At 44.5% G+C, this 24,604-nt stretch overlaps 1 protein-coding gene across 3 annotated transcripts in view; it reads right to left on the bottom strand.

Moving 5' to 3' along the window:
* COL6A5 (collagen type VI alpha 5 chain) overlaps positions 1-24,604 on the bottom strand; it is a 150,952-nt gene that overhangs the window by 76,262 nt on the left and 50,086 nt on the right. For all 3 annotated transcript variants that reach the window (XM_070466995.1, XM_070466994.1, XM_070466996.1), the window contains exons 8-24: positions 23,127-23,702; positions 21,083-21,423; positions 20,889-20,970; positions 19,011-19,153; positions 18,063-18,155; positions 15,331-15,384; positions 13,030-13,101; positions 12,692-12,718; positions 12,556-12,600; positions 12,413-12,466; positions 9,814-9,876; positions 9,105-9,170; positions 8,623-8,676; positions 4,665-4,700; positions 4,139-4,201; positions 1,130-1,192; positions 59-121 (exon numbers count right to left, since the gene is read on the bottom strand). In XM_070466995.1, the coding sequence (XP_070323096.1) occupies positions 59-121; positions 1,130-1,192; positions 4,139-4,201; positions 4,665-4,700; positions 8,623-8,676; positions 9,105-9,170; positions 9,814-9,876; positions 12,413-12,466; positions 12,556-12,600; positions 12,692-12,718; positions 13,030-13,101; positions 15,331-15,384; positions 18,063-18,155; positions 19,011-19,153; positions 20,889-20,970; positions 21,083-21,423; positions 23,127-23,702 (1,895 nt within the window). The remainder of the gene's footprint in view (positions 1-58; positions 122-1,129; positions 1,193-4,138; positions 4,202-4,664; positions 4,701-8,622; positions 8,677-9,104; positions 9,171-9,813; positions 9,877-12,412; positions 12,467-12,555; positions 12,601-12,691; positions 12,719-13,029; positions 13,102-15,330; positions 15,385-18,062; positions 18,156-19,010; positions 19,154-20,888; positions 20,971-21,082; positions 21,424-23,126; positions 23,703-24,604) is intronic.

The following is a 24,604-nucleotide window of genomic DNA, read 5'->3' on the forward strand; positions in this document are numbered from 1 at the left end:
GAAAATTCAAAAAACAGAGCTCCTCTTTTCTCAGCATTTGAAATCTGTAGGAATTTACCTTTCTCCCCAGAAGACCAGGCCTTCCAACACTCCCTTTATCTCCTGCTGGGCCAGGAGCACCCTGAAAGAAAACAGGAAACACAGACGTTGGCACTGCGACAATTCATACAAAACCTGTCAGAATAGATTGGCTTTTCTTTGTGTCACTTCTAACGACTTCTTGATACTTGCTGAAGAAGAGACCCAACCTGAAACCAGATGCCGTGGGCTTCAGTCCTGGTTAAAGGAGCCCAAGTTTTCATTTACAGGGATGTGGCTAGTCCAAATGGGGCCTTAGTGAGAAATTAAAATGGCACCCTTGATGCAACACACATTATTTTTGGATGTGGCAACTCTGTAACAGACTGATCTTGTTAGAACAAGACATGGTGCGTCATTGTCACTTTTGTGCTCTGCGCCATCCACATATGTGAAAAGGGATGCCGAATGTGTTCCTAACCTGCAAAGGGGGCCAACAGGTCTCTCACAAACATGCTGGGAAGATCACTAAAGCAAACACAGGCAGCCCTTGCCTTCTAAACTCACCATCTGCACTGAAAAAGTGAACAGATTCAGAACGTTTTTCATATGAATCTCTTACCACCCAAACTCTCATTATTCACCATCAGAAACTCAGGAACCAAGTAGCTTCAAGGGGTGAATTCAAAGCTGAACTTTGGAATCAAATAAATTTGGGTAGCCAGCAATCTTTGTAGAGTCAGTTTCAAATACCTCTCGTCAATGGAGACAGGCATGGCACAGATAATTTTCAAAAGTTAGAAAAGCCTGAATAATGTATCAGGTTTGTAAATGTTCCTGAGTCAGCATGATGTGCATTCTCCTGAAGGCTTTCTTCAGGCAGATGAAGTAGCTCTGTGCTTTCCAAATCAAACCCCAGGGAAGAAGAAAGGGGAATGAACAGGGAATCTGAGCTGTGCTAAGTATTTTTTCCCCAGTTTGTCCCAAGTTAATCCTCAAATGAAAGACTCCACATCTAGATAGTATAAAATAATCTCTATGCGAAGATGTTTCTGAAGCAAGAGGAGAAGGAAGGTTGGAGGCCACTGACAGGACCGCCTTGGTCACTCACCTGGGGTCCTTTCTGTCCTTCGTCTCCCCTCTCTCCTTTCCTGCCCGGAGGTCCGCTTAATCCCTTCGGGGGTAACAAAAGAAACACAATGCAATCAAGTCAATGAAAAGGGATTTTCTTTGCTACTGCTCTTGAAAGACGTGCATGGAAAAGCACCAGCCCAGCCCTTCAAGAAGCTTAACACCACGATTAAGCTTGTCTCGAAAGAGAAGGTGCTGGGAGATCCGGACTCAGTGAAGCAGCTCTTATGAAGAAATTCCCTGCCTGTGTATAAGACCTTATCTCTCTGTAACAGGTAGAAATGGAAAAGATATTTTAAAAAGAAATAAAACCCACAGAAGAAGGAAGCGAGACACAAACAGTAGGCAGATGGACTCCTGTGATGTGGCAAGTTATTAGGCCAAAGTACTTCGATGTGCAAAAGAGAAAGCAAGTTGTTCTAAGTTAGCACAAAAGGACATTTTCACAGAAGATCTCTATCAGAGGAATTAAAACATATTAGCTGCCATATTTTCCATCAATTGTTTGGTTCTCATATGGTTCTCTCACACGGAAAGGAAAACTAGAGGTGCTGGTATAGCTTCTCATCACCAAAACAGCAGCTGTAAGATGTTTCGGCTGCTCAGGGCGAATGGCAGTCAGAGCATCCAGTCTCACCTTGGTTCACAGCCTGAGCATCACAGGAACCCTAGAGGGGCTGAGGTAACGCCACTCCTCTCCCTACAAAGGCTGGGGATGGACTTAGGCTGGCAGTCATGTCCGACTCTTTGCAGTCCCATGGACTGCAGCACATCAGGCCTCCCTGTCCATCACCAACTCCTGGAGCTTGCTCAAATACGTCCATTGAGTCAGTGAGGCCATCCAACCATCTCATTCTCGGTCGTCCCCTTCTCCTCCTGCCTTCAATCTTTCCCAGCATCAGGGTCTTTTCCAATGAGTCAGTTCTTTGCATCAGGTGGCCAAAGTATTGGAGCTTCAGCTTCAGCATCAGTCCTTCCAATGAATATTCAGGACTGATTTCCTTTAGGATTGACTGGCTGGATCTCTTTGCCATCCAACAGACTCTCAAATGAGTCTTCCCCAATACCACAACTCAAAAGCATCAATTCTTCGGTGCTCAGCTTTCTTTATGGTCCAACTCTCACATTCATACATGACTACTGGAAAAACCATAGCTTTGACTAGATGGACTATAGTTGGCAAAGTAATGTCTTTGCTTTTTAACATGCTGTCTACGTTGGTCATAGCTTTTCCTCCAAGGAGCAAGTGTCTTTTAATTTCACAGCTTCAGTCACCATCTGCAGTAATTTTGGAGCCCAAGAAAATAAAGTCTGTCACTGTTTCCACTGTTTCCCCATCTATTTGTCATGCAGTGATGGGACCAGATGCCATGACCTTAGTTTTTTGAATGTTAAATTTTAAGCCAGCTTTCTCACTCTCCTCTTTCACTTTCATCAAGAGGTTCTTTAGTTCCTCGCTTTCTGCCCTAAGTGTGGTGTCATCTGCGTATTTGAGGTTATTGATATTTCTCCCAGCAATCTTGAATCCAGCTTGTGCTTCATCCAGCCCGGCATTTCACAAGACGTACTCTGTATATAAGTTAAATAAGCAGGGTGACAATATACAGCTTTGAACGTACTCCTTCCCTAGTTTGGAAGAAGTCGGTGTTCTACCTCCAGTTCTAACTGTTGCTTCTTGACCTGCACACAGATTTCTCAGGAGACAGGTAGGGTGGTCTGATAATCCCATCCTTCAAGAATTTTCCATAGTTTGTTGTGATCTACATAATCAAAGGCTTTGGCATAATCAAAATAGCAGAAATAGACGTTTTTTTTTTCTGGAAATTTCTTGCTTTTTCGACGATCCAGTGGATGTTGGCTATTTGATCTTGGGTTCCTCTGACTTTCCTAAATCCAGCTTGAACATCTGCAGTTTCATGGTTCACGTACTGTTGAAGCCTGGCCTGGAGAATTTTGAGCATTATACTTTGCTAGCATGTGAGATGAGTGCAATTGTGCAGTAGTTTGAACATTCTTTGGCATTGCTCTTCTTTGGGATTGATATGAAAACTGATCTTTTCCAGTCCTGTGGCTACTGCTGAGTTTTCCAAATTTGCTGGCATATTACATACAGCACTTTCACAGTTTCATCTTTTAGGATTTGAAATAGCTCAAGTGGAATTCCATCACCTTCACTAGCTTTGTTCATAGTGATTCTTCCTAAGGCCCACTTGACTTCACATTCCAGGATGTCTGGCTCTAGGTGAGTGATCATCTTGGCTAGTGACATTGTGCAGGAGACAGTGATCAAGACCATCCCCAGGAAAAAGAAATGCAAAAAGGCAAAATGGCTGTCGGAGGAGGCCTTACAAATAGCTGAGAAAGAAGAGAAGCAAAAGGCAAAAGAGAAAAGGAAAAATATACCCATTTGAATGCAGAGTTCCAAAGAATAGCAAGGTGACCAACTACCCTTGTGTAAAAGTCGCTCTCTTGGATGACCCTAGCATATTTCTGATATGGAAAAGAAAGAGATGTTGCAACTCTAATGCCTATCTCACTAATGATATGACCAAGAGAAAATGCAGATACCTCAAATAGAGCCCTATCAGTGATATTCTGGAAGCACTGTCACGCCCTGTAGAGCTAGCTTCAGAAGAGGTGAATAACAGTTGTCAATTTCTAAGTTTCCTTTATGGGAGTCTGTGTGCAGGACCTCACTTAAGTAAAACCAATTTGTTGATCCGGATACTGATTAGTGACAAAGTATTAAGGTCTCAATAATTCATTATGATTAAAATGCAGACATGATGCAAACTTTCCTCTATAAGTGAGCTGCAAAAATGGAGCAAAGTCATCTACCCGCATTGGGAGATGCAGAATCCCTGAGACATGTACCATGGAGGAGGGTAGGGGCAACTTCAAATTGTTTCAGTTTTTATGTTTACGCAGAACTAGGTCTTCCCATCAGAACAGCAGCATTATTGTCAGTATTATAAACATTCCAACATACCTGCGGGCCTGGTGATCCGTCAGCTCCTGATTCGCCTTGAGGCCCAGGCGTCCCGGGTTCCCCCTGATGGGCGAGTTTTCAGTGTTAAGATTCTCTTCACATGGTTTCCGTAAAGGTTTTCTCTTCCCACTACCTAGTGCTGCATGGCATGGTACCTGGAACTGTCCTGTCTGACTTGGATCGTGCCCTTTTTGGCCTAGGACTGTACTCTTCCATGCTGTCTAAGGACTGGACTCCAGGCCATTCCTTACTCTAAGACAGAATTGCTCTGTCTTGCAGTCGAAGCCCAGGGTTTGTGAATAGCACAGTCTGCAGAACTGCACAGGTCCCCTGTCTCTGAGGTGTTCATGAAGGAGGCTTGCCTGACTTTAGGTCTGCCCTGCGTCTGGCCGCCTAACTGATGGACACTGGCTCCACCGGTTAGTAGGGCTCACATCCAGTGCTCGGCACTTCCTGCAGCACCCTTATCAAATGCTAGCTCATTGGCCCCACCTCCCATAGGGGACAGGAGAGAAAGGCTACTCACCAAGGCACCCTGGACGCCCCTACGGCCTTCTCTTCCCTGGATCAGAAAAGACAGAGGGTTAGTGAGTGGGTGTCTAGATGGAGGCTCCTTAGAGGCAATCCGATCTCTTGTTCCCGATAGACAGAATAACAGGCAGCTTGCAGAAACGACTTCCCCGAGCCACTCTCCAAAGACAAGCTTACACACCAGGCACTTAATTACTAATTAACATTTGGGGGATTGACTGCAAGCCAATCTAAAAGTCATTACAGACTCCGCTCTAGTCTGACAACCGTGACAATTATCTGGGAGGCTGTTTGGAGAATCAGATCATCCCAGAGCACCTGTCTGATGCCCACGCACTCCGGCAAATCCCACAAAGTACTGTCTGCTGATCAGAGGTTTCCTGCCTGAGAACAAGCTGTGCCATAGCCACTGCTCTCTGTCCCAGCCCCTGATCGTATATTAGGGGAGAGTGAAATATATTACACACAGTGCCCCTTAGACTCCATGGAATTCTCCAAGGAGGACATGCCAATGGGGTCCATGTCATGGTACAATGCCACCATCAGGGTCGTCAGAGAAAAGCTGGTCTGAAGCCAAAATCCAGCAGCACGTCTGCAGAAGCAGCTTCACGTTGCCAGAGCAGGCTCTCCACCTAGTCGCTATCTCTGCTTTCCAGAGGGTGGCTAAGCCAGAGGAAGATATCCCAGCCCCAGATCCTAACTTTTTTCCTAAAAAGCTATGATGAGGTCTGTCCTCACCCCTCACCTCCCAGCTCTGCCTCACTGAAGTTGCCGGAGGGACATCTCACCCATCAATCGACTTTGTGTGGTGATAAACAACTATGATTACTTCACATACAAAACAAATACTTAAAACTTTTTTTTCCTACATTTGTTTGGAAAGGTAGCCATGGAAATGATTGCAGAACAGCTGTTTTCTTTCAACTGCCCAGCTTCTGAATCTTCTTAGAATAAACCACCTGATCAAACATCACCTCCACCGGGTTGGCTAATGATTAGAATTCCTCCAGTGAGGTTCTGCCTCTTGATTCGGGTACTCTTTGCTTATAAAGTGCAAATACCCTTTGGAGAAGCTGCTCTTTGTAATTTGTCAGCTATTTGTACCTTGATGTGACTCACAGAACTCTTGACAGATGAAAGCGGAGAAGAAACAGTACATGACGTTTGAAGTCACTGTTTCATGATGTCGTAATTCTGTCTCCATTAAAAAGCAAGGATGAAATGGCATTCATTCTGTATACAGACAGTGCAGCCCAATGGTTAGGCTGCTCACTGTCCTCAGAAGTCAGACGGCTGTGAGCTCAGCCTTGCCCTTTGAAGCCTGGGTGGCCCAGAGCAATTGTACAGTATGCCGGAGCCTGACTGGCTAGGAGTGAGACACCCTGGTTCAAACCCCAGCTCCAACATTCACTACCTATTCTGATCCCGGCCAGTTTGTCCAAGGTCCCTTGCTTTTCCTCATCTGCAAACTGGCTATAATCATAGTTTCTACCTGATATATTTATTATGAGGATTACACAAATCAACATTTGAAAGTGATTTGAACCGGACCTGGCACAAATTAGGTGCTCTAGAAGTATAAATACTTCTGTCTATAAGTATTCCTTGTGCTTGATAGGCCAAAGGCATTGGGCCTGGAAGAAAAGCATGTCAGTCACTCAGTCACGTCCGACTCTTTGTAACCCCATAGACTGTAGCCCACCAGGCCCCTCTGTGCATGGAATTCTCCGGGCAAGAATACTGGAGTGGGTTGCCACTTCCTTCTCCAGGGGACCTTCCGAGCTAGGGATTGAACCCAGGTCTCCTGCATTGCAGGCAGATTCCTTACCATCTGAGCTGCCAGGGAAGCCCCCAAATGGGCCTGGAACATGCTTTCAAATGCTCTGGTTCTTAGTACACGGATCCATTGCTTTTTCAAGAGCTGGGGCAACAATTTAATTTATATAGATTTAAATTGTGTCACCCAAGAGGAGATGTCTTAGGTTTGCTTGTGTTTTTAGCATTTGCCATCCATTTAAGATCCTCTGACCATCATAGAGAATTCTAGCCTTCACTGGAAAGGTGAAAGAGAAGTAGAAAAGCCACTGCTTTATATCCATCTGTGTTGCCTTGTTTAATTCAAGAGAAAAGAGGTTAGAGGAGGAGATGGGCAGGAAAGTGGGTGAGGATGGCAGAAACAAGCTGAACCTCCTGTCTGTGAAGTGACTTAAAGTCACTGGGTGGTTTGTCCAAGTAGTCATCCTTTTGCCTGGCCTCAGCTCCTCTTTTTTCAAAAGTGCTGACTGATGGTGACCACTATAAAGCTGTTTCACACCAACAAAACTACATGTTTATCTTTAAGATTTATAGCATTTAGTTCATCTTGCTGATCTCCTGCTTCCTCTGATTAATTTGAATTATCTTGTGTGGAGAGGAGGGCAACGTCCCAGAGAATTTCACTAGTAGCATTGGGAGGCCTGTCATCCAACTGGAGACCTTTCCCCTTAAGAACTGAGTCAAGATAAACAAAGGCAGGAGGAATTAGAACACGCACCCATTATCTCTCCCAGAGAGAGAGGCAAAAGCCACAGCTTTCAAAGTGGCAGGAAGATTCCAAATTTACAACAGAAAAGGAAGCCAAGTATTCCCAGTGTTCTCTTGACCAAAACCCTGGCCAAATCTAGGATGTTTTACGTAATTTCTTTTAATGATCTCCATCTGAGTGCATGATGAGTGGGTTTCTAACACACTATAAACATACCCTCTAATGTCAGTAGTCCACAAAGGGAAAATGACTTTTTGGTTGTTCTTTAAAAAGAAGGGGAAATCCAACATTTCTGTTTTAGGCTTGATATCACACGGGATGTTGTAAAATTACTTGCAGCATCTCAAGGTTGCCACTGGCTCACCCCTAATTGCCAATGTTTTGGTTTATTCAGGAAGAATTTATTAATATCTGTGATTTTTCTTTCCCACTGGTGATATACGAAGAGGATGAGAGTATATTTGAGTGTTAGTCGCTCAGTCATTTCCGACTCTTTGCGACCTCACGGACTGGAGCCAGCCAGGCTCTTCTGTCCATGGGATTTTTCCCAGGCAAGAATATTGGAGTGGGTTGCCATTTCCTTCTTCAGGGGGTCTTTCTGACCCAGAGATTGAACCCAGATCTCCTGTATTGCAGGTAGATTCCTTCCCTTCTAAGCTACCAGGGAAGATATATATTTCTTAATGTTCTTTAAAAAGCTCAAAGATGCTGAGCTACTGGAGGAGGATTTTTATGTGAAAGTCATTGGCTCTCTCCAAAGACATTTAAAAGCTTCCAGAAGGTGGAAAGGGAAAAACACACCATCACAATGGTCCTCAACCAGGAGCAATTTGCCCCCCATCACTATCCTCAACTGAAATTTGGCAAGATCTGCAGACATTTCTGGATGCCACAACTCAGGAAAGTGGGCACTACTGATATCTAGTGTGTGGAGACCAGAGATGCTGCAAAGTATCATATAATGCACAGGAAAGCTCCTCAGAACAAAGACTCATGAAAGTGAAAGTCACTCAGTCGTGTCCGACTCTTTGCAACTCCATGAACTATACAGTCCATGAAATTCTCCAGGCCAGAATACTGGAGTGGGTAGCCTTTCCCTTCTCCAGGGGAATCTTCCCAACCCAGGGATCGAACCCAGGTCTCCCACATTGCAGGCAGATTCTTTACCAGCTGAGCCACAAGGGAAGCCCAAGAATCCTGGAGCGGGTAGCCTATCCCTTCTCCAGAGATCTTCCCAACCCAGGAATAGAACTGGGGTCTCCTGCACTGCAGGCGGATTCTTTACCAACTGAGCTATCTAGACCCCAAATGATAACAGTGTCAACATAGTACTCTTGGATCAGCTGACTGCAGGGACACATATTCTGAATGCCTCCGTGGCATCTTCAGGTGATAAGGAGGGGCAATAAATGTCCATGGAAATACTTACCCTGCTCCCTCTGGAGCTAGGACTGCCTGGTGTCCCTTTCTGCCCAGTTCTACCCTGAAAGAAAATCATTTCCCCAAGATCATAAGTTGAAAGATTCTGAAGAAAGGATAAATGCATCAGCATAACAACATCAAATACCATTAAAACTGAACAGATGCGTCATGCCAGAATACTTCTGCATATTAACCCTATTGGGTATGAATGTATTAAAGAGGAAAATGATACAGCAACATGCACTTCTATGACCGTTTCCCCATATAACAATAACACCTGCCAGAAATGTGATGATTTTGCCCATAGAGATGTAAGTTACTACAGACATGCCTTATTGCAAGAAAATAAGGCTCTCTTAAACTGAGGAGTGATTGTTCAATTACAAAAAAGGGTTATGTATTTTACTAAATAATTAATTTAAACTTTAAGAAAGCCTCAGCTCCATAACAGAATTAACCAACTCATATACATTAAATAGATCCAATTACTTGTCTTCCTTGTTCTCCTTTGGAGCCCTTTTGTCCTTTGATGTTACTGCTTTGTCCTGGATTACCCTAGAGGAAGATTTAAAAAGTACTTTAGAATCAAGAAATATCAGCCTTTCTTTTTTTCCTCAAAATAGTACAATGTTCAAGAACTAAGCTAATTTGGGCTAAGTAATCAGAGGTGGGAGAAAATTCTCCATATTTGAAGCACAATTTTTTTAAAAGATGAAAGTAACATTTTCCTAAATCTGAAGGAGGCTTAGTGATGATAAATGAAGAATTACGAGTGCTTGCTGAAGTTACAGGGATTTTCCCTTCTCTATACTGGCAGCTTCACTAATGCACACATCCCAACAGGCTTATGCCACTCATTCAAAATGTAGCAAGATTCCCCTGTAATCGAGTCTGCATTAGGGAATCTACAGGACTGAAAACTCAACAAGCAAAATTATGGAAATTCCATTCCCAAAGGAACTTAACAGTCTCAAAATAAATAAGATGGAATTTTTGTTCCCTTCTCTGAGGTTTTTTATATATAATCAGCCCAGATCACATGCAGGTTTACCTCCAACAAATCAGCCTCGGTCAATACCTACTACCCCCCTCCCAAGTCATGTGTTTGCCTACAGGTTAGTGGAAACACAAGAGGAAAAAACACAGGAAATGTGGAGTAGCTACGCAGTTCAGAACCACCTGGGCCCCAGAAACTTACAGGATCCCCTGGGAAGCCCTTCTCCCCATATCCCCCACGGGGGCCTCTGGAACCTGGGCTGCCCTGAAAAAAAAAAAATAAAATGAGCTCCAAGTTAGCTTGCAGGAGGGTGTTAAAATATCAAGGGCTATGGCGTTTGTTGGGGGAGAAAATCAATCAGACAAAATGATTCACATTCCTCTATCCCAGCCAGATTCCTTTCAGCCTCTCAAGCAGAACCAAGCTCAGTTTGAAACCTACAGTCAGGTCTATTTATAATGAGGCTGAGAAAAGGTAGAAATTCTCATGGTCTAGCACCACCCTCTAGAACCTTCTGCAGAGATGGAGAAGTCTCCATCTGCACTATCCAGTACACTAGCCCCTGGCCATAGGCGGCCGTCAAGCACACGAAATGCATAAGTACGATAGGAGAACAGAATTTTTCATTTTCGTTAATTTGAATTTAAGTAGTCATATATTGCTAGTGGCTATCTTACGGGACATCCCAGCCAGTCTAGCCACTTCTGACACCTGTAATTAAGCTGTCCACCAGAAGCCTTCAGTGGGATGTTCCCTTGTCACTTCAGATGACTATTCCCGACTGAACTCGCCCAAGCCAGCATCCTTGCAGGAATTTTGACTAACTTCTCATTTCCTGCTCCTCTGGTCACCTGGAAATCTGACATCCTGGAGCCAGAGCCAGAGTCAGACAAACAAGATACCGAGGGTATAATATTTGGGCGGGCACCCAATCTATATCACTCTGAGAATAAGTGCTTTCTTAAATTTTGCACGCCAGGGCCTCACTTCAGCCTGGACCCTGTTACATCCTTAATGTGTCTTTTGTCTGTTGCTTAATTTGAAGGCTTCAGCACATCTCACCCTGGTTACTACAGATGCACCTCTCATCTTTGCCTTGCATCTATGTCAGCCCCAACACATCCTCCACACTACTGTCATGGAATATTTCTAAAATGCAAATTGGATTGTGACCTCCTTGCTTAAAACCTTTTTAAGGCTCCACATTCCCTAATGGTCGTAATCCATACTGCTTCTCCTTGGCTCACCAGTGCCTTCCCCGGCTCTTCCCATCCCCCTTTGAACCCCAACTCCCTCCACCTGAACCTTAATGCTCACACCAGGCAGAACAACTTGCAGGGCCCCCAAGCCTCCATGTCTTTGTTTAAACGAATGGATATGAAAGTTGTGGTACATATACATAATGGAATATTACTCAGCCATTAAAAGGAACACATTTAAATCAATTCTAATGAGGTGGAAGCAGCTGGAGCCTATTATACAGAGTGAAGTCAGAAAGAAAAGCACTGATACAGTATATTATCACTTATATATGGAATTTAGAAACATGGTAACAATGACCCTATATGTGAGACAGCAAAAGAGACACAGATGTAAGGAACAGTTTATACTCTGTGGGAGAAGGCGAGGGTGGGACAATTTGAGGGAATAGCACTGAAACATGTATATTACCATATATGAAATAGATCCAGTCCAAGTTCAATGCATGAAACAGGGCTCTCAAAGCCGGTGCACTGGGACAATCCAGAGGGATGGGATGGGGAGGGAGGTGGGAGGGGGGGTTCAGGATGGGGATTCATGTGCACCATGGCTGATTCATGTCAATGTATGGCAAAACCACCACAGTATTGTAAAGTAATTAGCCTCCAATTAAAATTAAAAAAAGAAAGAAAGAAAAACTGCTCCCTCTGTCTGGAATGCCCTCTCTCCACGTCTTGCTAATTCCTATTCGTCTTCAGTTCAGGGATCATTTCCTCCAGAAAGATTTTCTGCTCTCCCTCTCTACTCCTCTCTGGGCCCACACAGTTGCCTATAAGAGGATCCCAACCACATCCTGCGTCCCATTAGCTACTGATATCTCCATCTTCCCAACCACACCAGAGGGTCCCTGAGGACAAGGGCAGTCTGGCTCACCTCTGAGTCTTTCGTGCATAACTCAGTGCCTGACACACGCCAGGTATTCAAAAGTATTTGATAAATAAGTGAGTCAGAACACAAAAGGAGAGCTGCTTGGAATCAAGGAGAAACACATTAATGAGTGTTGAAGTGAACTGAATATAAAATACATATATATATATATATATGACGACGATCTAGTTACTAAGTCGTATCTGACTCCTGTGACCCCATGGACTGTAGCCTGCCAGGCTTCTCTGTCCATGGGATTCTCCAGGCAAGAATACTGGAGTGGGTTGCCATTTCCTTCTCCACAATATACATATCATTGTGATTTGCTATGTCAAGTCCACCAAAATAATTCTGTCCTTTTCTCTTGCTTTTTTTTTTTTTTTGATGCAATAAAGAACACAAGTTGCCAATGGGCAAATGGATTCACTTGCAGACTTCCGAAAAGCATACTCACAGATACTTGCAAGTCTTGGATCTTTCTAGCTTGGAAATTCTTGAAAATTGCATAGTTACCCACTTGCCCCAAATGGGGATGCACCATCTACCCAGTGGTAATAGGTTTCACTGTATGCCAGTCAGCTGTCCACTTTCTTCCTCATAACCTCTGACACACTACAGTTAAGATTATCTCTAATGCCAAATTCTCCTTATTTGATGTACAGAAAAGTGTTACCTGGGACCCTGGATCACCTTTTTCTCCCTTTTTCCCAGGAAGTCCATGAAAGCCCTAAAAGAAGACAAAGCAAACGAAATTCCCATTAAAGACATACATCGATCTGATGATGATTTTGTGGCACTTGAAGAAAAATGGCTTACCTCTTCCCCATCCAGTCCATCAACTCCATCATCTCCGTGTTCTCCCTGAAAGACAGACAAGGCAGATCTTTGCCACCTAATGGACAAACTAATCCCATTAAGAAGTCAAATTTGACTGAGGAGTAACCACACGTACCTTATATCCGGGAACTCCTCTGTCTCCCTGTAAAAGATTAAACATCTCTCACTGGCATGTCAAAGACTGAAGGTGGATTCAGTCTGTTGGGGCGGGAGGGGGCTACTTCCATGAAGAGTGACTGTGTTTTCCTTTAGTTACTTTTGGCTATACAGCCACAAAGAGGTTATGGGTGGAATTTAATTAATGCTCATAATTTATTGAAATGACTAAAGAGACTTAGTCTGCCAAGGAAGAAACTAGCATATATTAGAGACAGGGAAAGCGAGAAGAGGGATGGAAGAGGGAGGGAATGGAGGAGAGACAGAAGATGCCACAGGGAATTTAAAAACATTTACCTTTTGACCCCGCTGCCCTGGACATCCTGCACTCCCTCTGTTTCCTTGGGGTCCAACTTCTCCTCGAGTTCCCTAGGGAAAGGTACCCAAATAGATATCCATGGTGATTCTTTGGCCAGAAAGCTGCCAGCCATTTAGTTTTCCAGAGTGAAGCCAGAACTGCGCACCCTGAGCTCCAATTAAAGCAAACTCGCCTGCACACTGGTTCATTAATTCTGTTTGTCCCCTGGATTCAAACATTTTCCCATCAGTGCTTCTGTACAGATCCAAGACCACACTAAGGTGTGACATGAGCTCAGCTGCTTCCCTGCCCTCAACAGAAAGCACAGCCAAAGGTCTGAAGTCACATCACTTTCCAGCCACATTTCAAATACTCTCCTGATACATGTTGACCCTGACATCTTGCTCAGGCCCCTAACCAGCCTGGAAAAATCACCGTGGCTCATGGCAGAGAAGCAAGTTGGTTCCAGGGGACCGGAGCTGAGCAGAAGCAGCTGATCAGAAGTGACACTGCCTCAAGCCACTGCTCACGGGAAGGACTCCCCAGTTAAAGATCCCCCAAATTAGAAGATCCACCCAGGGAAGAGTACCCAAGGCCAATGGCCTGCACATCTCTCACTAGTCCAGCTTCTCCCAGGAAATATTTAAAAACAGGTAAGGGCTGGAATGGGCTTCCCTGGTGGTTCAGATGGTAAAAAATCCACCTGCAATGCAGGAGATCTGGGTTCGATCCCTGGGTAGGAACGATGCCCTGGAGGAGGGCATGGCCACCTACTCTAGTATTTTTGCCTAGAGAATTCCATGGAGAGAGGATCCTGGTGGGCCACAGTCCATGGGGTCGCAAAGGGTCAGACACGATGGAAGCAACATAGCACGCGTGCACCACACAATGGCTAGAATAAAATGAGTCTCAAGAGAAGAACAATACTGTGTTTCCTGAGAGCTGGAATCCTCAACTGTCTTTCCCCATTGAGTCCTTGGGGCTTGGCTCAGATCTGTGTGCACAAAAGGTGCTCATGGATTGCTGTGTGAATAAATACTAGCAATAAAAAAAAAAAATACTAGCAATGAACTTAGTCCTCTCCTTCCTGGCAGGTGAGGGCAGGGGCAATTTCCCTTTCACTGCTTCGCTTTCTTTATTTTTACTGAGGTTTGTTTGCAATAAAAGCAGGAGGCCTCACCCATGGCCACAGGTTGCTGAAAGTGAAAGTGAACAAAAGTTGCTCAGTTATAAACACTATAAACACTGTATTTGTCAAAGCAATGTCAGATGTGTTTAAAACATTCATCAAGTGCAAAGTGTTAGTTGCTCACTCATATCTCACTCTTTGCAACCCCATGGACTATAGCCTGCCAGGCTCCTCTGTCCATGGAATTCTCCAGGCCAGAACACTGGAGTGGGTAACCTTTCCCTTCTCCAGGGGATGTTCCCAACCGAGGGAAAGAACCCAGGTCTCCTGCATTGCAGGCAATAAGAGGAACCAAAATGTCCCCATGGTTTGGACTCAGCCAGCTGCGGGCTCACAGTCAGGCAGTGGGTGACTGTCTTCCCTTCACTGGCTGGCTCAGTTGGCTCCATAACCCCTCCACAGGTGCAGGGTGGGTAAACTATAGTCTTAGAGGAATTTATAGGTTGACAGAGGAGGAATCCAAGGGCCAGGAACTTACATATCTTATTAAGGTTTTACTAGGTCAGCCTTGGGCCGTCTGACGCTGGAGGCTGTACTTTTAATCTCAACTTGCTATGCAGACAAGGGTTCTAAGCGGGTGGAGATGCAGGTTGGACACCTCCTGAACTTTTCCCATGCCAGTGGAGCTGCCCAAGTGGTTTCCGTTCCTCCAAATCCATTTTTATAATTTGATTGATGAACCAAGAGAGAGTTATGGTTTGGGCGTCAAAGGCTGAAACTCAGAAGCCGTGTGCGGCGTAGGACCGTGACACCACATGTGGGGGTGCTTTGCCCAGGTCTCTTTCCACCCTGGAAGCACTGGGCTGCTGGTCCAGAGAGACGCCCTCTCAGGCTTCACCCTAAGTGGGGGCAGAGGGAGGATGCCCAGATCCTTGTCACCCCCCCCAAACGTGGCGGGCAAAACATAGGTGAGTCTGCTCCCTTCTCTCCCCCAAAAGTAGATTCAACAATGCCTCGTGATACAGACAAAGAGAAGGGGGAAAAAAGCAACCCATCTCACCCCTCAAACTACAAAAAGCAGATAAACAAAACCCCACTATTCCTCCTGGAAAATAAAGCTTTTTTATGGAAAAGGAAGGAGTGTGGTGGGCAGTGAGTCACAGAAACTTACAGGTTCTCCATCCTCTCCTCTGTGTCCTCCGCTGCCTTTCAAACCTGGAAAGCCCTGCGGGGAAAGAGAACAACCCATCTTAGTCATCCGTCATCAACTCAGCCCTGCTACTTTAGGCATTCCAGGCAAGTCCCTCCCTCCAGCCTAGCTGTGGTTTTGCAGGCACAGCTGTGAGTTTGGGGAGAGCTGGACAAGTGCTGGGGCTGGCCTCGGTCCTGGCTCTCGGCTCTGAAGCTCTCTGCAGAGGTGGCCCTCCCGATGCCTCCAGAAGGCGGGGTTTGGAGCCCCCCGCCCCGTCCTTCAGGACCAGATCTGTGCCTGGGGGTTGCATGGAGGATAGCCGTGTCCACCACGACCCCTTCAGCAGGCAAACTGAGAACATTTCCAAAGACATCACTTTACTTTCTTCCTCTTTTTTTTTTTTCTGAGGGCTCGAAAAAGAAGGAGCTCTTCCCCCTATCAGGTCTATCGGCTGTAATCTGCTATCTTCTCTCCCTCTCTTGTTTCATTGTCTCCTGGTTTATTTTTGGCAAGGATTTCACTTGAGGTTTGCTTTCCTCACCCTCTAACACAGATCCCCACTGCTTGCTCAGTATACTGGGAGGTTGTGCCCTTGGAATAGAATTCTAGTCTCCAGTAGCATAATAAGAGAGGAACTGCGCTAAACAAAATATCATAACTTAGCAAAAAGTCCAGGGGAGAGATAAATTAAGAGTTTGGGATTAATGTATACACACTTCTATGAATAAAATAGGTAAATAATAAGGTCCTACTGCATAACACTGAGAACTCTACTCAATATTTTGTAATAACCTATAACGGAAGAGTTTGAAAAAGAATACACACACACACATGCACACATGTATGAATCACCATGCTGTATATCTGAAATGAACACAGCATTGTAAAACAACTGTATTTCCATAAAAATATATTAATACATTTATTAATTAAAAACGTAAAAAGAAGTCAGTAAAAAGGCTGAGATCAATTATCCTCTCACAAGGATGGACAGTGTAAGACTCCTGAGCACGAATCATTTTTGAGCCCCTAAAATAAAAAGGCGTCTCCTTTTCATTGTGAGATCTAAAATGCATTTGAAAAAGTGCATAAAAGTGAATAAAATAGAAAGGTACAGCTTAATTGTTATGAAGTGAACATTGGTATAACCACTGCCCAGGCCAAGATATACGACATGGCTGACACCCACACCTAGCAGCTACCCCAATCACAAACCATTCCCCACCCCTTCCCTGGGAACACATGCTTGCTTTTATGATGACATTTCCAAGTCTTTGAAAAATACCTCACTACTTGATTATTCATCCCTAGACAGAATAACTATAGGTTAGTTTTGCCTGTTTTCAAACTTTTTATAAATCTATCATACCATATGCACTTTTCTGTGTTCTGCCTTTTTTTTTGGCCATTATTGTGTTTATAAAATTTATACCTGTTGTCATGTATAGTTGTAGTTCATTCATTTTCATTCACTTAGAGCATTTCACTGAATTAAAATACCATGATATATATATATATATATACATATATATATATGATATATTTATTTATGCTATTGCTGTGTAATTTGTTTTTTAAGGGCTATTACTCTGCAAGTCTACATTCTTTTTGCAGTTCAATCATGTCCCATTACTGATGAAGCAAAACTTTCCCCACCATTTCTAACACCTCTTGCCACCTTTCAAACTCTCTAAAGTCTAAACTGCAAAGCCAAGGAGCAATACCCCAAAGTCTACATAAGGAAAAAAAGGAGTCATTCTTAATAGTAGAATCAAAAGTGAGGCTTCTGAACCCTCCTACACTGTTGGTAAGAATGAAAATTTGTGCAGCCACTATGGAAAACAGTATGGAGGTTCCTCAAAGAACTAAAAATAGAGTTGTCATACAATTCTGTGCTCTCACTCTTGGGCAAATATCTGGAAAAAAAAAAAAAAAACCTCTAATTTGAAAAGATACAAACACTCCAGTGTTAATAGCAGCACTGTTTACAACAGCCTGATATGGAAGCAACCCAAACGTCCATCGACAGAGAAGTGGGTAAAGAAGATGTGGTATATTTACACAATGGAATATTACTCAGCCATAAAACGAATGAAATAGTGCCACTTGCAGCAACGAGGGTGGACCTAGAGATCGTCATACGACGTGAAGTAAGTCAGACAGACAGACGTCATGTGATACCGTGTATATGTGGAATTTAGGAAATTATACAAATAAACGCCTTACAGAAATAGACTCACAGACATAGGAAACAAACATAAGGCTACCAAAGGTGGTGGAGGGGATGGAGGGCAGGAGTTTGGATTAGCAGATACACACTACTATATATAAAATGGATAAACAAGCTCCTTCGGCAGAGCACAGGGAACTATACTGAATATTCTATAATAAACCATGATGGTTTGTTACAGGTTTATAGAAAAAGTATGTGTAACTGAATGTATAGCTCTATACATATATGTATAACTGGATCACTTTGCTGTATAGTAGAAATTAACACAACATTGCAAATCAACTATACTTCAATAAAATAATTTTTTTTTTAATGTGAGCCTTTCTGATCTGGCTCCTACCCCAGAGAAGTCACACAATTGGCCCAAAGTAATTACCTCAGCCTCAAGTGAAGGCTGCAAATCCAGCTACTCAATCTCAGTTCCACCTATAGCAAATCAAAGCCCATTCGTTACAACAGTGTCACAACTGAATGGTACCTGGGTGCCTCGTGGCCCTCGGATCCCTTGAGGTCCTGGAATCCCTAGACATTTGCAAAATTTACAGCAACAAGTCCTCTCTGCAATGTTCCCCTGGAAAGAAGAAAAACTGAGTGAGAAAGCACGGCGTGGAAATTCATCACATAAGAACTGAATTGGCATAAACCATAATTCACCACCTACAGCCCGTCCTCTCCCGTTGGGTGAGGGACTGCGGAGAATCACAGGTGTCGTTTTTGTTTGTTTGTTTTAGCCTTGAGGAGAAAGCATCAGATTAGCAATGCACTGGCAACATACCTTCTCCAAGGAAATGACCTCTGTTTATAGAAGGGGCACTCACCACACAGATGACCACTGGTTGGTTCCTAGTTGACAGGCTCTTGCTTCCTGGGATTTCTGCAGCATAAACTGCTGGGTTTTTTTATTTGATTAGGGGTTGGTTGACTTTTTATTTCCCTCAGCTTTCATTTGGTGAGAGGACAAAGGATGAAAGGTCATCATGGGGAAACAAAAAAAACGATGCTCTGGGCTTTCATACTTTTTCATATGCTAAAGACCGTGTACTGAATTTAGGGCAAACGCGGGAATCTTTGCGAATACTCATCAAGATTCCAGTTTTGTTCCCAGGGCATTTTTTAGAAAGGTTTCTCTATTTATTTTTGACTGCACTGGGTCTTCATTGTTGAGGGCTTCCCTAGCTGCAGCAAGCAGGGACGGCATTGCAGTGTACGAGCTTCTCATTGTGGTGGCGTTTCTTGCTGTGGAGCACAGGCTCCGGGCACTCAGCCTTCAGAAGTTGTGGTGCATGGGCTTAGTTGCCCTGAGGCATGTGAAATATTCCTGGAACCCATGTCTCCTGCACTGGCAGGCGGGTTCTTAACCACTGGACCACAGGGAAGACCTCCCAGGGCATTTCGAATAACGTGGGGTTTTTGTTCAGCAACTCACCAGATAATGTGACAGCGTACTGCCCAGTTCTTTCATTCCAATGGTCAGGTGAGTCCTGTAGTCAAATCCTTTTCCAAATTCAAAGCTGGAAAACTCGCCATGAGCGGTTGCATTTAAGGACACTACCAGCAAAGCATCAAGTCCTAGGCAGCAAAAAAAGTGGTGATAAAGCCCAAGGAATCGCACCCCCCAAAAAAGGAAAGCCCATCTCATTTCCTTTCGGTGAACATGATTCAAAGAATCAGAAAGAGGGGGAAGATAAGAGAAAGAAGTGCTCTTGACATTGAAGAACCCACAGTGGCATTGCCTGCATCTTTTGAACATACATGACACACTGGTTCCTGACTTCAGCATGAAATCTAAGAAGTCTTACACAAAAACACCAGCAGAAAACTGTGTTTAATACCTCGCCACCAGTCCTAATGGAGTTCTTCGGCATTTGAAAGCAATTTTTAAGAAAGGGTATTGCTTATCTTCAGAATTCTTCTGAATGTTTTTTAACATGGTAGTTAATATCTTTTCTCACCACTTTAAAAATGGAAGTCTTGTGTAAAAAATTTACAGTGTTGTGTGAGTTTCAGGGGTATAGCAAAGTTATTCAGTTATATATATATATATACACACACACACACACACACAGGTTATTCTAAGATGCTGAATATATTTCAGCATCTGAGCTATATAGTAGGTCCCTGCTGTTCATCTGTCTTATACGTACTTGTGTGCATATGTTAATCTCAAACTCCTAATTTATCCCCCCCCACCACTATGCCCTTTGATATACGTTTGTTTTCTATGTCTGTGAGTCTATATCTATTTTGTAAACGTTTGTCTTTCTCTCTCTGACCTACTTCACTTGGGCTTCTCTCATGGCTCAGCTGGTAAAGAATCCGCCTGCAATGTGGGAGACATGTTCGATCCCTGGGTTGGGAAGATCCCCTGGGGAAGGGAAAGGCTACCCACTCCAGCATTCTGGCCTGGAGAAGTCCACGGATGGAGGCAAGGATAATTAATGCAGAGGGCCATGGAAGCCCAGCACCCTTGCCCGAAGTGTACAGCCTGAGCTCCAGGGTCCCTCGGGAATCAGACCAAGGTGAGGACTTCATGGAGACACGCCATTGTCCACAACCTTCACTTCTCTTTGCGGCTTCTCTCTCTACCTCAGTAAGCCACATGCACACTGATGCCTCGCCCAGATTCAGCTTCTAGGGAACCTAAGACACTTGCTGTTTCTGTCTGTGATGCTCCGTTTCTGCCCCCAGTCCATCTGAAACTATGACATGGACAGGGGAAGTACAGTGAGGAGTGCTTTTCGAAATCCATGATGCAACCTTTCCCATGGAAAATCAGAGCCAATAGGAGGTGTCTTAGGTTCCCTAGAAGCTGAATCTGGGAGAGGAACCTCTGTGTACATGGCTTATCGAGGTAGAGAGAGAAGCCGCGAAGAGAAGTGGAGGTTGTGGACAATGGCCTGTCTCCATGAAGTCCTCACCTTGGTCTGATTCCCGAGGGACCCTGGAGCGCAGGCTGTACACTTCGGGCAAGGGTGCTGGGCCTCCATAGCCCTCTGCATTAATTACCCTTGCCTCCATGCATCAGGTGGAATATGTTCTAACCCCCACCTCCCCTCCAAGAATCAGGTCGCTGGTGAGGTTAGTCGTGGGCACCGGTCTATAGAAGGTCACAGGAATAAGCACTTGGCTGTGGCATTTGCAGCTTCTGGGGGATGCGTGGGTGGTCAGGAGGGGTTGGGCGGGGCACCAGCAGCATTTGCTTCAAGGGGCCGGGCAAACCCCAGGTTCCAGAGCACCCGAGGAGGTAGAGACTTGCGCAGCACATCTCCTGCTTCGTCATTGACATTTTCAGTTTCAAGTTTACCTGCTTCCCTGAGCCTGTCCGACTGATCTTCAAGCATCAGTTTGCTTTCACCCCCAAGACCATCTGAAAAGATGAGCAACACCTGGAGAAAGAGGAAAGCGTAGACTGGGATGACTTGAGAACAAAGCATGCAACTGGGAGGCAGAAACTAATGAAAGGACACGGAGATGGGAGCTAGAGAGTGACTTGCTTACCTGTCCTTGGGATGTAGACACATTCTCAAACGTGTCCCACATGGACTGCAGGAACTGCGCGTTCAGGTGAGTCGGCCCATTGACGGTGACTTGCAGGAGGCGATCAAATATGGTTTGCTGGTAGATTTGGAACTTGGCAGGGACATTCTGGTCGCTGTTCACCTTAAAGGCCACGCTCACCTGCACTTCTGCACCTGCCCCGCAGCTGACACCCCTGATGGACGTGATGTCCTCTAAGATGCCTGGGAGGTATGATTCCAGCCGGGGGTGGCCGTGGAACAACGGCTGGCCCCGCAGGTGAGTGGAAATGTCAAAGCCAACCACTATGTCCAGAAAGCAGTCTGGAGACCAAGGAAAACGAGGCCAAATTAATGACCAGCCAAGAGTAAGGAAGGGCAGAGGGTTCTGAAAAGGGGGAGCATCACGGTCTAGGGCTGGAGGGTCTCTAGGACCCAAAAATGTCTTAGAAGGAGGATACTGGCTGCTGGGTCCGCTTGCAATACAGGTGTTTCTTCTATCCCCTTTCAAATGTTACATGTTTTAGGGGCTATTTGAAGTCTAATCCTGGTTTAGTCTTATTCTCAGACTGGCCGTGTGTGTGTGTGTGTGTGTGCGCGTGCATGCATTTTTTCTTCATTTAATGAGGACATATTATGATGAATATAATTATAAAATATAAAATATTCGAATTGTGCTTAGAATTTATTTAATCCAGAGGCCATCAACTCAGTCAACAACAAAGGTCAGGAGGGTCATGTTATCAAGTCAAGTGGGCGGTGGGTGAGAAAGTGAACGCAGGGCAATGACCCATCTGTTCACCATTCACTTCCAACTGAGAGTCACCATGTGGGAAAGGGGGCCCAGTCTGGTCACATTGTCTGATTTTTTTCAAAGAGAAGCCTGAAATCTACATATTAATGCAAAACCTCCAGTCTGTAAATGCTATCAGCTAATTTCACAAGATCACAACACCAAATAGGACAAACTCAATTCAGCAGCAAGCTGCTACTTGGTCACCCATGACCCTGTCCAGCTGTTCGTCTTACACACGAGGAGATGGTGAGACAGGGAAGCCGCTGCTGCTAAACCAGGGCAGGAACCCTGGCTTTCTGATTCTATCCCGGGCACCTCCACCGCTGTCATCTGCTCCCAGTGAGCACCCCACCAGACAGCTTGGAAAAACCAATGTGGTTTGTGAAAGAACCGGCTTACATCATAGTAAGTCTAGAAACAGAAGCCCTTGGGGAATTTCTGCCTGTTGCACAAATTCCACAAAATCTTATCCTTCACTGATGCTCTGTCCTCCCAACTCCCATTCCCAAGTGTACAGAACCAGAATCCTGCACACAGCTCTCAGCTGGAGCTGAAGAATGACATCCCCATCAGATGGACCGCAGCTCTGCATTTACTTCCTTCAGTCCCAGCCCACGTGACTCACCTCCATGACACCCCTGGCCTTTGCAGCCATCAGCCCCAGTGACCTCTGGAAATTAAATAATCCCCAAGGACAATTCAAATCTTTACTGTTAGGATTATACGAATGTCATCATTCAAAGAGGAAAATGTACCAGACATGTGCTGATACAGTTGACACAGACAGACACAGACACACATGTGCACACACAGGCATACATACTGAGTCCCTTACAAGATGGTTCAACAAAGTTAAAATACGAAAAAGTCCAGCCAGAAAATGTTTATTTTACTTACTCACTGTGGGATGCAGGGCATTGCTCTGGGACTTCCGGAAGCAGAGAGGATAGAAATAGAAGGCTAAGTTCCGAGTGTTGAGAAGAACATAACCCCTGGATTGAAGTGGAGGAGAGGACTGACCTGGGCACACAACCCAGGGCATCCTCTGGCCTCTGAACCCTTTCCCCTGCCTCTGAGGAAGGCTGACCAAACCCAAACTTTTGGAAACCTATTCTCATTGCATATTATTCCAAACCACATCCTGTTAGATTTGCCCAAAGACACCCTGGGAAATGGACAACCAGGAAGCTGCAATCAAACAAAAACAAAGAAGGAGCCAAGGAACACTTACTGGTTTTCCCGCAACTCTGGCAGATTTCACGGATCATTCTTTTTTTCACATCCACATTCTTTAATTTATCGAAGTCTTGAAAAGTGATGATTTTTTCAGAACTGCCCGTGATCGGCAGGAGCTGCTCCTTGTAAACATCTCCTATGCCCAGAGCCAGAATACAAATGCCAGCTTCTCTCAGGGCTTTCACTGCCTTTGACACATCATAGCGGGGACCCCCAGATGTGATGACCACCAACATCTGAGGGACACCAGCGTTCCTTCTGCCACCGGCGGACGGCTCAAACATAAGGTTCACTTTTCTCAGGGCCAGGTCTATTCGAGGAAGCCCCTTGCTCTTGCTGATAGATTGAATCCGAGACTTCCATTCGGCTTTACTCAGAGAGTTTTGCAACTCGATAATTTCTTGGTAACGGCTCCCAAACTGGGCCATCCCAATTTTCATCCTCTGAGACTGAATGTCAAAATTATCAATCAAGTCTGACAAGAAAGTTGTCATGGTAACAAAGTCTGAATCAGATACCATGTCAGAACCATCACAAAAGAAAATCACATCCGCTTCCTGAACATTACAGACTGCAATTGAAAAAAAGTAAATCACTTATTGTCCTTAAGAACCATTCTAAATGTTCCCTTCACTCAGATAGTTAATTGCTTCTACTAAGTCCTCACAGTCATGGCAAATTGAGATAAGATAATGGATGAGAAATCACAATTGGCCCTCAAAGGGAAGAAAAAGTAGTGGTGAGGAAAAGTTAACAGGCTTTGTTTCAAATTTTAATAATTTACATGATACATCTGAAAGGACGCTGAAAGCTCCTCTGAGAAAGGAAGGAAGAAGTTTGACTAGATTGACTATATTCATTGAAAGGTCATTGCAAAGGCCTGAAATCCATTCAACACTCCCATACTGGAGCATCCACCCAAGTTGAGTGCCACTGTACTCAAGTGCCATTAGTAATTCTGTTATTATTAATGCCACCACTTTACATTTGTGTTGAAAATTATCATTTTAAAAATGTGTTTAGCATACAATAATGGTTAATATTCACAACCACCTGATGAGGAATTGTTCTGATCTTAGGTAGAGAAAAGGAATTCAGCAGTTAAGGTGCCTCAGAATAGGCAATCACTATGCAGTGGAGCTGGTATCTGGATCCCTTTTATCCTTAAATCCAGCACTCTTTCCTACTACAAATTGATTTAATAATATCATAGCCCAAATATTGAAATTTCATAGTGCTCGTCAACATTGGTTACAGGGTCATCTTTCTGAAGTCCCATGTGACATGACCCAAAACGAGGAATGATCTTTTATGCAAAGGCTGGGATGGGGCTGTATTAAAGTGCATCATCCCCAGCTGGGATGACGGGGCATGCCTCGAGGATTTCTTTTGTCTCTTCTGCTTCCCACTCTTTCCTTCAGGGCTGTGTCCTGCTAGCAAACATCTTGCATCCAAAAGTTAGACTCTATCATC

Source organism: Odocoileus virginianus, chromosome 4 (assembly GCF_023699985.2).
Source record: "Odocoileus virginianus isolate 20LAN1187 ecotype Illinois chromosome 4, Ovbor_1.2, whole genome shotgun sequence".
NCBI lineage: Eukaryota > Metazoa > Chordata > Mammalia > Artiodactyla > Cervidae > Odocoileus > Odocoileus virginianus.